Consider the following 12,346-nt stretch of genomic DNA (forward strand, 5'->3'; position numbering starts at 1 on the left):
GGATCCTGGATCAGGGCAAGGAGGGTACCAGTTAAGGCAGGAATATCTTCTTGAGCCAGAAGGTATGAAAGTGCTCAAAGATAAGGACAAGTTAAAAGACCTGTCTTGCTCAGCCAGCGAGGCTCAGTGGTTGAGCTTCAACCTATGAGCCATGAGGTCAGGGTTTGATTCCTAGTCAGGGCACATCCCCAGGAGGGGGCATGCAGGAGGCAGCCAATCAATGAATCTGATTATTGATGTTTCTATCTCCCTCTCGCTCTCCCTTCCTCATAGAGAGTTAGAAACATCGATGAGAGAGAGACATCGATCAGCTGCCTCCTGCACCCCCGCCACTGGGGATGTGCCCGCAACCCAGGTACATGCCCTTGACCGGAATCGAACCCGGGACCCTTCAGTCCGCAGGCCGATGCTCTATCCACCGAGCCAAACCGGTTAGGGCATCTCTTTAAAAATCAATAGAAAAACATCCTGGGGTGAGGATTAACAAAAACAATAATAATAATTCCGCCACATGTCCTGGCAGTGACCGGGTAGTGGTCATTTCCAAGCCGCCTGTGGGGACATGACAGTCATCTCACTGCAGAGCTCAGGGGCTGCTCGGTCCTCTCCTCCCAGACAGCAAGCGTCCGCCGGGCCCCACGGAGCCGGTCGGCGGTGACTTATTTCCCCGGGAGACAAGTGGACGCGCCGTAAAGGTCAAGTGGAAAGCTGTCCCTTCTGCTACATCACTGTCGCCAGCCTTTGATAAAGGTCATTCCGCCCAGCACGCTGCCGTGAGTGGAAGCAGCCCCGCGTGTCCACTGTGGGATGTCACAGCGTCCCCTCTGCCGGGGGCTCTCCGGTCCCTGTCGCCTGTCAAAGGCGTGAGGCGAGGCGCTTGGGGTATTCCAGCTGCCGCTAGGAGACCTGGGACCTATCTGATTCTGTCACCCTGTCACCCCCGTACGTTTTCGTTTTTTATTGATTTTACTGACTTCAGAGAGGAAGGGAGAGGGAGAGAGAGAGAGAAAGAGAGAGAGAGAGAGAGAGAGAGAGAAACATCAATGATGAGGGAGAATCGTGGATCGGCCGCCTCCCACATGGCCCCCACTGGGGATCGAGTCCGACCTATGAACCAGGAGGTCAGGGTTCAGTGTCGACCTAGAACCAGGAGGTCCCAGTTTGATTCCCGGTCAGGGAACATGCCCTGGGTTGTGGGCTCAAGCCCCAGCAGCCGATCAGTAAGTCTCTCTCATCACTGATGCTTCTTTCTCTCTCTCTTCCTCTCCCTCCCTCCACCCCTTGTCTCTAAAATCAATAAAAATATATTTATAAATACCAAAAATATAGAGATATGCACACACACACACACACACACACACACACACACAAACATATATATATAATTGATTTTCCACAGAGAGGAAGGGAGAGGGATAGAGAGTTAGAAACATCAATGAGAGAGAAACATTGATCAGCTGTCTCCTGCACACCCCTCACTGGGGATGTGCCCGCAACCAAGGTACATGCCCTTGACCGGAATCGAACCTGGGACCCTTCAGTCCGCAGGCCGGCGCTCCATCCACTGAGCCAGACCGATCAGGGCTATTTTTTTTTTAAAGACTCCTGGTCCAGACCCACCACCACCAGCACCAGGGGAGAGCGAACAATTCCCGGCTCCATCCACCGAGCCAGACCGATCAGGGCCATTTTTTTTTTTTTTAAAGACTCCTGGTCCAGACCCCCCACCACCAGCACCAGGGGAGAGCGAGCAATTCCTCCTGTGACTTCTACCCACGGCCCATGGGACGCCCTTGAGTTCTGCAGGTGTCTGCCTCCTTCCAACTCAAGACCTTGGTCCCCCTCAAATATCTATAGACAGTCAGGGTCTCTGTTTCCAACTCTCACAGGACACAGTCCCATTTTCCCAGATAACTTTTTTTTTCAGGAAGTGGGTCAGGCGTCGCCTGGGGAAGACAGGGCCTCCACAGCTGATGCACACGCAGGGGCAGTGACGTGAGCATGTGCAGGGGCCGCGGGCAGAGAGCCGCGTGCGGAAGGTCCCCGGGACAGCAGCCATCAGGGGACCCCTTGGCTGTGACACTCTGTCGTGCAGAGTGTGTTGCTGGTAGAGATGCTGTCCGAGTTCTATCAGACAGGATGCGAGATTTAATTAAGTGGCGGAACCACTTATAAAAACAAATTAGCTGCCCAGCGAGGCATGCCGAGCAAGGGGGGCCCACGGGGCGGCGGCGGCACCGTGTCATTGCCGCGGATGCAGAGGACACGGGCGCCATGCTCTTGAATGGCATGGGAACTGACCCTGAACCCCCTCTGCTCACGAGGGCACAGGTCACAGAGCAGCAGACGCACGCAGAAACATGACCCAGACATACCCAGCCGGCGTGGCTCAGTGGTTGAGCATCGACCTATGAACCAGGAGGTCAGGGTTCGATTCCCGGTCAGGGCATGACTGGGTGGTGGGTGCGATCCCCAGTGGGGGGTGTGCAGGAGGCAGCTGATGAATGATTCTCCCTCATCGTTGATGTTTCTCTCTCTCTCTCTCCCTCTCCCTTCCTCTCTCTAAAATCAATAAAACTTTGTTTTTTTCAAAGAAAAATGACCCGGACAGAGAACCAACCTCTCCAATCTCTTCCTCTTCGCTCTTGTCCTTAGCTCCCTACTTTATGCCTCCTTTTTTCTCCTTTCCATTTTTTCCCATCTACTCTCAAAATCCGGATAGTCAATCCCTTCAGAGCCCACACAGAGTTTCAGTTCCATTTTCTCAATGTCACCCAATGTCGTGCAACCGAAAATGAGGCCGGGAACAAGAGACTCAGGGTCATGACATTCAGACCACAGGGAAGAAAACCAGGGTGCCCTCGGGAGAGGGGGCGCGGCCGGCCGAGCTGCCAATGCTTCATTGTGATTTGCACGCTTTAATCGATATGCTTCACCTCACGCCCCGCACTTTTTGCAGCTTGAGAGGAGTCAGGCTGCATGCAAACGAACTTCTTCTTGGCAAATAGGAAATAAGGAGCCACATCGCTCGGGCTCATCACAGTAGCAACACGACAGTGATGAAGAAGCAACGAAAATAATTTTATGGTTGGGTCACAACATGAGGAACTGTATTTAAAGGGCCAGAAGGTTGATTAAGAACCACTGGTCTGGAGGGAGTGAATGCCCAGTTCATCAGGGGGCGGAAGGCAGATCTGGGTGGGAAGGGAGTGAGAGATGGAACATTCTGGAAAAAAGAAACAGCCGATAAACAAGTCAAACTCACCCTTATCGTAATCCTCCTCCTCAACTGCTTTCTCCTGGAGTTTCTGAAGCTTCAGCCTTAAGGCGTTCACCTATGTTGTTTTGGGGGAGAGAAAAGGAAAACGAGATTACAACGGCATTCAAGCCAGCTTATCCTCCTAACACGGCGAACATTCAGAAGCTATTGCACAACTGAAGGTCTTCAATCGCCTGGAAGAAAGGAACCATGCATGTACATTTTTCCAGCGCCAGATGAATTCCTTTCTGACACCAAAAAAAGGTACATAAACAAAAAGTGTCATGTGAGCATAAACTCCACAGAGTTAAAAGGTCATTTTAAACAAAAACATCCCACGGTAGCCTCAGCTACATGAAACATGCATCATGAAAAGGACACAAATGTCCTCACCTGACCTAACGGTCTCCATTCTAAAAAAAAAAAATCAGATTAAAATTAGGAAGGTGGCCAGGCCGGCCAGTGCGGCTCAGGGGTTGAGCATCGACCTATGAACCAGGAGGTCAGGGTTCGATTCCGGGTCAGGACACATGCCCGGGTTGCATGCTGAATCCCCAGTAGGGGGCGTGCAGGAGGCAGCCGATCAGTGATTCTCTCTCATCATTGATGTCTCTCTCTCTCTCTCTTTCTTCCTCTCTCTCTCCCTCCCCCTTCCTCTCTGAAATCAATAAAAATATATTTTTTAAAATCATCACTGGATGTGGTGAGTGCTGTAACAGGGACATGCCCAAAGTGTTTTGGGAACAAAATGGAAGTGGGGGGGACACACTCGGTGCAGAGAGGGCAGGAAATGTCACACGGGGAAGTGGCTGCGGAGCCCCCAGAAAGGATACACAGAAGCCGGGCAGGTGGGAAGGTGCAGGAAGGAAATTCCAGGCAGAGGGAAAACTGTGAGCAAAGGTCTGAGGCGCAGCTGCCCGGGGTCTGCCGACAGGAAGCAGCACCAGATGGCCCAGCAGGAGGAAGGCACCCCCGGGCAGGCTGGGGGGGAGGGGGAAGAGGAAAGGCAGCGATGATCAGGATAAGGAACTTGGATGCTGTCCCCGGGAGCAAGGAGCCCCAAAGGTTCTGAACCAAGGACTATCCCTCTCCCACCACCGCCCAGGAACACAGCTCTGCTGGTCATGCAGTGGGTGAACTGGAGGAAGGTAATATGTCAGGAATCTCTTGCAAGCCTGGTCGCTGTGCCTCAGGGGTTGCATGTCAATCCATGAACCAGGAGGTCATGGTTCAATTCCCAGTCAGGGCACATGCCCGGGTTGTAGGCTCCATCCCCAGTGTGGGGAGTGCAGGAGGCAGCTGATTAATGATTCTCATCATTGATGTTTCTCTCTCTCTCTCCCTTCCTCTCTGAAATCAATTTAAAAAATAAAAATAAATAAAATAACAAGGAAGTTGAGGGGTTTAAGTCGAGGAAATGCCCTCTGGCAGGCAGATCCCACTGTAGGAGGGTGGAGCCCAACACGGGCATCACCACTCTGTAACTCTCAGCCCCCACACGGCCGACTCCGTCCCCTGCTCCCAGCCCGTCCCCTCTCCCTGGCTGGTTCCTGTCTGGTAGCCGAGCTGGGCTGCACTAACCATGCATCACCTGGGCCTGGATTGGCAGGGGAGCCCTTGGCCCAACAGACAGCAAATCTGAGCTCCTCCATGACAGAGAAGCTGAAAGGAGAACAGATCTGTGTTCAGAGGGAAAAGGAGAAGCAGGAGACGGGCATGCAGCAGCGTCTCCTGCAGCTTCGGGGGAAGTCGGTCACCCCCAGAACCGCCTGCTTCCTGCCCTCTGCCCGGAGCTCATCGGAGCTGGTGACCCATGGCCCGGGGCTGGGGACACCCACCTCCAGCCGTCGGCGGTGGCTGAGCAGACACCCCTGCAGCAGGGGTTCGCACTTCCGGAGCAGCGGGTCCCAGCGGCTAGCAGCCCCCTCGCACCCTGGGGGATCCGGGGAGCAGGAGGAGGCGGTGTCTGTGTCCAGTACAGAGAGTGGCTCACCCTGCAGCCGGGGGCTGCCCGCTGGGGTCCAGGCGGAGTCCGTGGGGCCCCGAGCTGCCTTGAGATCAAAGTGGGTAGAAAGACGTCCAGGGTCCTGGTGGTGTCCATCTGAGCTGGCAGCTCTGGCCCCCGTGTCCTCGGCCTCCCTGGCCGGCGGGCAGTGGGGCCCTGAGCTGCCTTGAGACCAAAGCGGGGAGAGAGACGTCCAGGGTCCTGGCAGGGCCCATCCGGGCTGGCAGCTCTGGTCCCCGTGTCCTCGGCCTCCCTGGCCGGCGGGCAGCCCTCCGCTTCTCCGCGTTCCCCGGCCGAACCAAGCGAGAGCCGGATGAAGCTGAAGCTGGAGGTGAAGGCCGGCGGGGGGCTGGCGGGGGCCGAGGAGGTCTGGGGGCCACTCCCAAGGCTGCAGCTGGGGCCACTCCCCTCCTCGGGGGCTGGGCGGCCTTTTGTCCGGGTGCCCCTCGCTCCTTCCCCGCAGGTGGCATCCCGGCGAGGACCTGGGGCCTCAGGACTGTCCATGGGTGGGAGCTGCCTCCCGACACCCAGCGTCCCCAGGGCCGCACCCCCTGGGCAGCCTGGCGGGCAATCCACTGCCAGCTCTGAACTGAGTTCCAGAGAAGCCTGGGGCCCCTCTTGCCGGGGTCTGCACTGGGCCTCGGGGGCCCCCAGGGGCGAGAGTTGAGGCTGCTGCGATCGTGGGAAGTGGGCTCCCAAACTCGGGACCTCGCCACGGGCCTCCGGGGTCAAGGCCACGCTGTCTGAGTCTGGACTCCGACTGACGGGGCTCCTCACCGCACGCCCCGCCCTGGGCCCGGGATGAGGCGCCCCCGGCAGCGGAGAGCAACCTGATCAGGGGCCCGGCCTCGCGTCTCATGTAGCCGGTTTCCGTGCCAGCCGCCGTCTCTGAAAAGATGCCGCAGGTGGCAAGCAATCCTGGCTACCTGGGAAGAGAGGAAACAGCACGTAAAACCGCAGATCTCGCCCGGCCGGCGTGGCTCAGTGGTGAGCGTCAACCTACGAACCAGGAGGTCAGGGTTCGTTCCCTGCCAAGGCACATGCCCGGGTTGTGGGCTCCATCCCCAGTGAGGGGTGTGCAGGAGGCAGCCGATCCATGATTCTCTCTCTCCCTCTCCTTTCCTCTTTGAAATCAATACTTAAAAATAAATAAGTCAACCTCAGATCCCGCAGGCTCGTGGGAACTGGGCTGGAGGACACCCCTGGGTTTGAGGTCAGCTCTGGGTGCATCTGAGATGCGGGCTCGGGACTCAGGGGTCACCCCGGACGAAGATTCTGACGATCCGGGAAGGTGACCAGCCTTCCGTCCGGCAGAGCAGCTGGCCCTGCTGCGGGCGAGAGCACCCCGCCTGCTGGTCTTTTAGGCGCATCAGCACTTTCCTGCCGGAGTCGGCCCAGAAAGCAGGTGCCTTGCAGCGGCCGCCAGCGAATCCGCCAAACGCGGTCCAATCGCTGACTCCAGCAGCTCAGGGAACAGCAGGGAAGTTTCCATTGTCTGAGCGGCCCGCGTCCCCGCGTGCTGGCAGATCGTGGACAGCGGGCTGCGACACGGGGTGCGCCCCTCGGCTCATCTCCCCCTGCATGGCAGAGGCCCTGCCGGCCGTGCTCCCCAAACCAGGGCTGTGCTCCCCGCCTGGCGAGGCAACAGGAATAGGAACAATAGAAACGGCTGACGCCTCACAGAAGCAGGAGAGCCGACGCGGGCACCTCACTGCCTGGCTCACACGGCACCGCCAGGGCCCTCCAAACGGAAGTTTACATTAAAAACATGCACACACACACACACACACACACACACACACCCCACATGTGCACACATACAAATACCACACGCATACATACATGCATGCATACTTATGCGCATGTGTTCATACAATATACCACAGATATGTGCACACCGCACTCTTATGTGCACATATGCACACCACATGTGTACATGCCACACATGCATGTGCATGCGCATGTATACATGTCACACATCACACGTATACATGTGTACATGCCCGTGTGCATGCCATGTGTGTACAAACACACTTGTGTGTGCGTATACCACACACTCCACACATATACATGCACCACGCACGTGTGTGTACCATGCATACATACAATGTAAACACACACACAGTGTCCAGCGCCATGTCACATGACCCGCAACCCATGCCCCTGTTGACCAATCCCTGACCAACTCTCCGCCCGATGCCCGCTCCCTCTCCTTGCCCCGCCTGGGCCCTTCCTCCAGGGAGGAGTCTGGCAGCAGATCACGAGGCCATGCGAAAGGGATCGCTTTGAGACCCCTGCCAGCCCCCTCCACGGTGTGATTCCTGCTCACACATGACTGTCTTGCTCTTCCCCTGGAAAGAGCGACGCAAAAATCTGACCGCCATCTGAGCGCCCCCAGGATGGGCAGGAGGCAGCCGCCACGGCGGGTGTCGCTCATGAATGTTTCAGCTGCTGCCTCATGAAATATGGATGAGCCAGAAGGAGCCCTCTCCGGAGCTGTTCTTTCACAACAACCCAGCAACTGCCGCGTCTGCCCTCGTTTTCACAGCAGAGGCCGGACCCTCGGTTTCCGCAGCCCGGGCGGGGGTCCCCGAGACTCTAGGGCCTAGAGAGCCAGTGCTCTGAGCCCGTCCATAGCGCCTTCTCTCAGCACATCCCCCGGCTGACATGCTGGCATCAAATGCCTCCACAACTGGAGCCCCTGCCCTGCCAGCAGACTGAAGACCCCCTCCCCCAGCCACTCACCCCCGTCCCTGGGCCAAGGAGGGTGGACGGAAATACCGTTCTTCCGTCCCCTCCCTCCCCTCTGAGCCCGGGCTGGCCAGCCCCTGCTGTTAGCAGCCGTTATCAGGTGAGACCAAGCCAAGGTGTTACATGTCAGCTCTCACCATCTCCTTCCATCCTGCCTTCCTGAGCTGACACCGAGGTCACCCTGGAGCACGGGGTGTTCGCAGATACACCCCAAGTTACCGTGCAGATGCCTAATCTCACCCGACACGTAGGAGGTTGACCAGCTCGAAATTCAGGGCCGGGGTCTGGTCACACGAAGGAGGGCTGGGGCTTGATTCTGTCCATCCCGTCTGGGCGGTCCTGAGCAAATTACAATGCCTGTCTGTGCCTCGGTTTGCTCATCTATACAATGGGCACAGGCCCCACCCCTTGAAGGACTGTTCCCAGGACACAGTAGAATCCCTGGCATGGATTTTTCAAAGGCCCATCGCAGCTTGTGACAAGTGGCGACAGCGTCTCAATACGTTTTTGTTTCTCTTCCGAGTTCTTCGGGCACCTGAAGTCATCGCTGTGTTCTGAGAACATTGGGGGATTTTCCTGGACAGTCTTTAAAGGGAGAAGGAACTGGCCCTCGCTGGCATGCCTCAGTGGTTGAGCGTCGGCCCGTGGACTGAAGGGTCCTGGCTTCCATTCCAGTCAAGGCACATGACCAGATTGTGGGTTCGATCCCCAGCAGGAGACAGCCGATCAGCGTGACTCTCTCATCATTGATGTTTCTCTCTCTCTCTCCCCCTCCCTACCTCTCTATCTAAAAAATATAAAAACATATTTAAAAAAAAATTTTTTTAAGTATCAAGAGGACTAAAGGCCAGTATAAGTTTCACCTTTCTACAAATACGCTAAGGACAGCAAAAAGGTGTGCTTCGAACAAACAAAACAACCTGGGCCAGAGCATCAGGCCCCGGGCCCGCCGGTTGGTTGGGGCACCGTGGCAGCAGGTAAGAGAGAAGGCGAGGCAGGATTACAGAGCTCAGATGTTCAGCCCTGGCCTCCACGAGCGAAAGTGATCTTCGGGTCGGGAAGGGCAGTGGTAGCATCACCGAGGAGAAATCGAAGCCAGAACCAGGCAGCAAGATAGACTGAGGACACCTGGCGACCTCGACTATGTCTGTGTCCCCAGATGAGGTCAGATCAAGTGTGGCCCGGGGCTCAGGGACCTCAGGGACGTGATCACAAACACACGCTCTGCGGGCGCTGAGCAAAGGGTCCCACTGAAGCCGGAGACTGGCAAGCGCTCTGGGTTAAGAAGGGAAAAGTAGTCACCAGATGTATATCCCCGGTGCCAGGCTAAATGAATGCGTATCCCAGCATGTGATAAGCAAGGGTAGGAATGTCCACATTGGGCCACCTCTGGGGCGAGAGAATGGAATAAAGGCCCACTGACGTGGACAGAGCTGAGAAGCTGGGGAGAGCCCGGCCGGTGTGGCTCAGTGGTTGAGTGTCGACCTATGAACCAGGAGGTCACGGTTCGATTCCTCCTGGTCAGGGCACATGCCCGGGTTGCAGGCTCCATACCCAGTGGGTGGCGTGCAGGGGGCAGCGATCGATGATTCTCTCATCATTGATGTTTCTCTCTCTCCCTCTCCCTTCCTCTCTGAAATAAATAAAATTATTTTTTTTAAAAAAGACGTGACTATGCCGGTCCTAGAACTCGGTGAGGATGGCCAAGGCCCCTCCCAACACCAACAGCCCCAGGATCTGGGCTGCCTTCCCGGCCTGACCAACGGAGCTGCTGATTTTGGAGAGAGAAGGAGTTTTACATTAACACGTTGGCCTATGGTCAGTGAGCACGGCGAACTGGGTTTACGGAAGCAGAAAGCACGTGGATCCTAACTCCGTGAGGAAGCGCACAGCCCAGGGAAGTTCAAACGGCCATCGCTCTGGCATTTACCACAACGGCGGGTCCTCGGAGCCGGATAACTTAAGTCCCTGCGGCTTGTCGGGGACACAGGAGGGACAGGGAAAGGTCACAGAAGCCCTGGTTCTGCCATTTCAAGAGGGGCACACTCCCTAGGGCTCAGGCTGCCCAGCTCCAGGGCGCAAATCCACAATTTCTTCCCACGCCCCCCTGGCGACCTCGGGGCGGCCCCAGGTGTCCCCGAGCCAGAATGAGACCTCCCTGCGCCTTGAAGTGAATGGTGACAATCTCACCGACTGCTCTCCTCCTCCTCTTAGGGGGCACAAGGCCCCAATGGCTCCGTAAGTGCTTCCTTAGGGATATGAGCCGTGCCAGGCCACCAGGGCGAGCCAGCTGGTCTACCCACGTTGGGGGCACCGCTTCTAGCCGCATGTTTTTTCTGAAGGATTTGCCTGGAAATGCGTAAACAATTAAATACAAGTCCCAGGAAGCCCAGAGGGTCAGGGCACAGCCGCTTTGAGTTTAGAAGAACTATTGCATCTCTGAGAATACCTGGTAACCTCACCCCCTACCCGCTTCTCCGGAGCTAGTTTCCATCACCCCTGGGAGCCCAGAAGGACTGAGCCAGGATGAAAGCCTGCTATCTCCCCTGAGAGCACTTTACTTCACCCTTCAAGCTGGCGGTGCCACAGGCGTGTTGCCATCTGAAAAGAGTCTGGAGGGAAGAGGGGGGCATAAAGGGTGGGCAGGTGCCTGCCCTGTGTCTGTCATAGTATACTGCCACTTGTAAAAAAAAAAAAATTAAAAAAAATTTTAAAAGTAACATTTCTATGTGAAGCTGAAGAAAATAATGAGATTAGATATTTGCTAAGCGCTTGCTGACACCGACTGTCATATTTTATTTATGCAGCAACGGAAAGTTCACGCAGCCCTTTCATTAGATTCGCTCCAGAATTTGCCATCTTCCTCTCAGAACTCCATCTGTCTCGCCTCATTAGCCCCGTCGTTCAATCTTTTCCCGGGAGAGATTAATCCAGCATGTTTTGGGGTTTTTTTTCCCCCTCTTAGAGCCAAACGCTACATGATTCAAGATGGCAGACATCCTATAAGATACCAGGACAGTTCGTAACGTCTTTTGCTTTAATGTGATGGCTTGAAGGCTTGGAGGTTGCAGAGAGCAAACTGAGTGGCCAGTGTCATTTGGGCACTAAAAAATAAGAATTATGCCCGGCCGGCGTGGCTCAGCAGTTGAGCGACGACCTATGAACCAGGAGGTCTCGGTTCGATTCCCGGTCAGGGCACAGGCCCGGGTTGCGGGCTCCATCCCCAGTGTGGGGAGTGCAGGAGGCAGCCGATCCATGATTCTCTCTCCTCATGGATGTTTCTATCTCTCTACCTCTCCCTTCCTCTCTGAAACCAATAAAAATATTATTTTTTTAAAAATACTCCACTGTTCCTACTTTAATAAAATCTAATTAGTAGTAGTATTCCCACATCATCCCACATTACTTGGGTAAAAGTGGCAACCACGGCGATTTAGAGCTTACTGTCTCTCAGGCACTGGGCTAGGTGCTGGCCATCCACCGACACATTTAAACCCCATAACGGCTCTGGCTGGCTTGGCTCAGCGGATAGAGCATTGGCCTGCGGACTCAGGGGTCCCAGGTTCGATTCCGGTCAAGGGCATGTACCTGGGTTGCGGGCACATCCCCAGTGGGGGGCGTGCAGGAGACAGCTGAATCGGTGTTTCTCTCTCATCGATGTTTCCAACTCTCTATCCCTCTCCCTCTCCCTTCCTCTCTGTAAAAAATAAAATAAAATAAAATCAATAAAATATATATTAAAAAAAACCCATAACGCCTGTATGAAGTAGGAACAAATGGGGAAACTGAGGCTCGCCTCAGTCCAGGATTGAGCTGCGGACAGACTGGCGCCAACCCCCAACCTTAGCAGCCTGGTGGTGTCCAAACCGCATGGGTACCACCGACCACTCACTTTGCAAAGCGCTTCCTCCCACAAGGGCCCTGAGACAGGGAAACGGGTGGGTGGTCCGAGTCCTCTTGTCCCCCGAGGACCCGGGGCTCGGGATGGGACGTCCAGGGATGTGTCTAACATTACCGGGCAGCGCCCCCTGCTCCACACCGAATTCGGGGCGCAAGTCTCCCGCTTCTCTGCACAGACTCTGAGGCTGAGCCCGGAGCCGTCGGGTCCTTGAAAGTCGGGTCCTTGAAAAGCGACCGCCAGCGAATGGCCTCAGCGACCCGGGCTCCACCGCTCCTGCCCCCGGGTGGGCGCTACTGTCGCCAAGTCGGAAGGAAGCGAGAGGCGCGCGCTTGTTTGCAGGGCAGGCCCCTGGGGAGGTGCCAGCACCCCGTTCCTCCCCCCAACTCCTCCCTCCAGGTCACCAGGGGTGGAACCTGGGCAGAGGGCGCGA

The 12,346-nt window shown here is 56.0% G+C and overlaps 1 protein-coding gene across 1 annotated transcript in view; it reads right to left on the bottom strand.

Moving 5' to 3' along the window:
- Positions 1-7,648, bottom strand: part of DISC1 (disrupted in schizophrenia 1) — a 107,366-nt gene extending 99,718 nt beyond the window's left edge. The window contains 6 exon segments of the mRNA XM_015560585.1: positions 3,266-3,335; positions 5,098-5,346; positions 5,430-6,073; positions 6,117-6,128; positions 6,131-6,190; positions 7,594-7,648. Coding sequence (XP_015416071.1) covers positions 3,266-3,335; positions 5,098-5,346; positions 5,430-6,073; positions 6,117-6,128; positions 6,131-6,190; positions 7,594-7,648 — 1,090 coding nt within the window.
- Between the last annotated feature and the right edge of the window lie 4,698 nt (positions 7,649-12,346).

Source organism: Myotis davidii, unplaced genomic scaffold (assembly GCF_000327345.1).
Source record: "Myotis davidii unplaced genomic scaffold, ASM32734v1 scaffold295, whole genome shotgun sequence".
In the NCBI taxonomy this organism is placed as follows: domain Eukaryota; kingdom Metazoa; phylum Chordata; class Mammalia; order Chiroptera; family Vespertilionidae; genus Myotis; species Myotis davidii.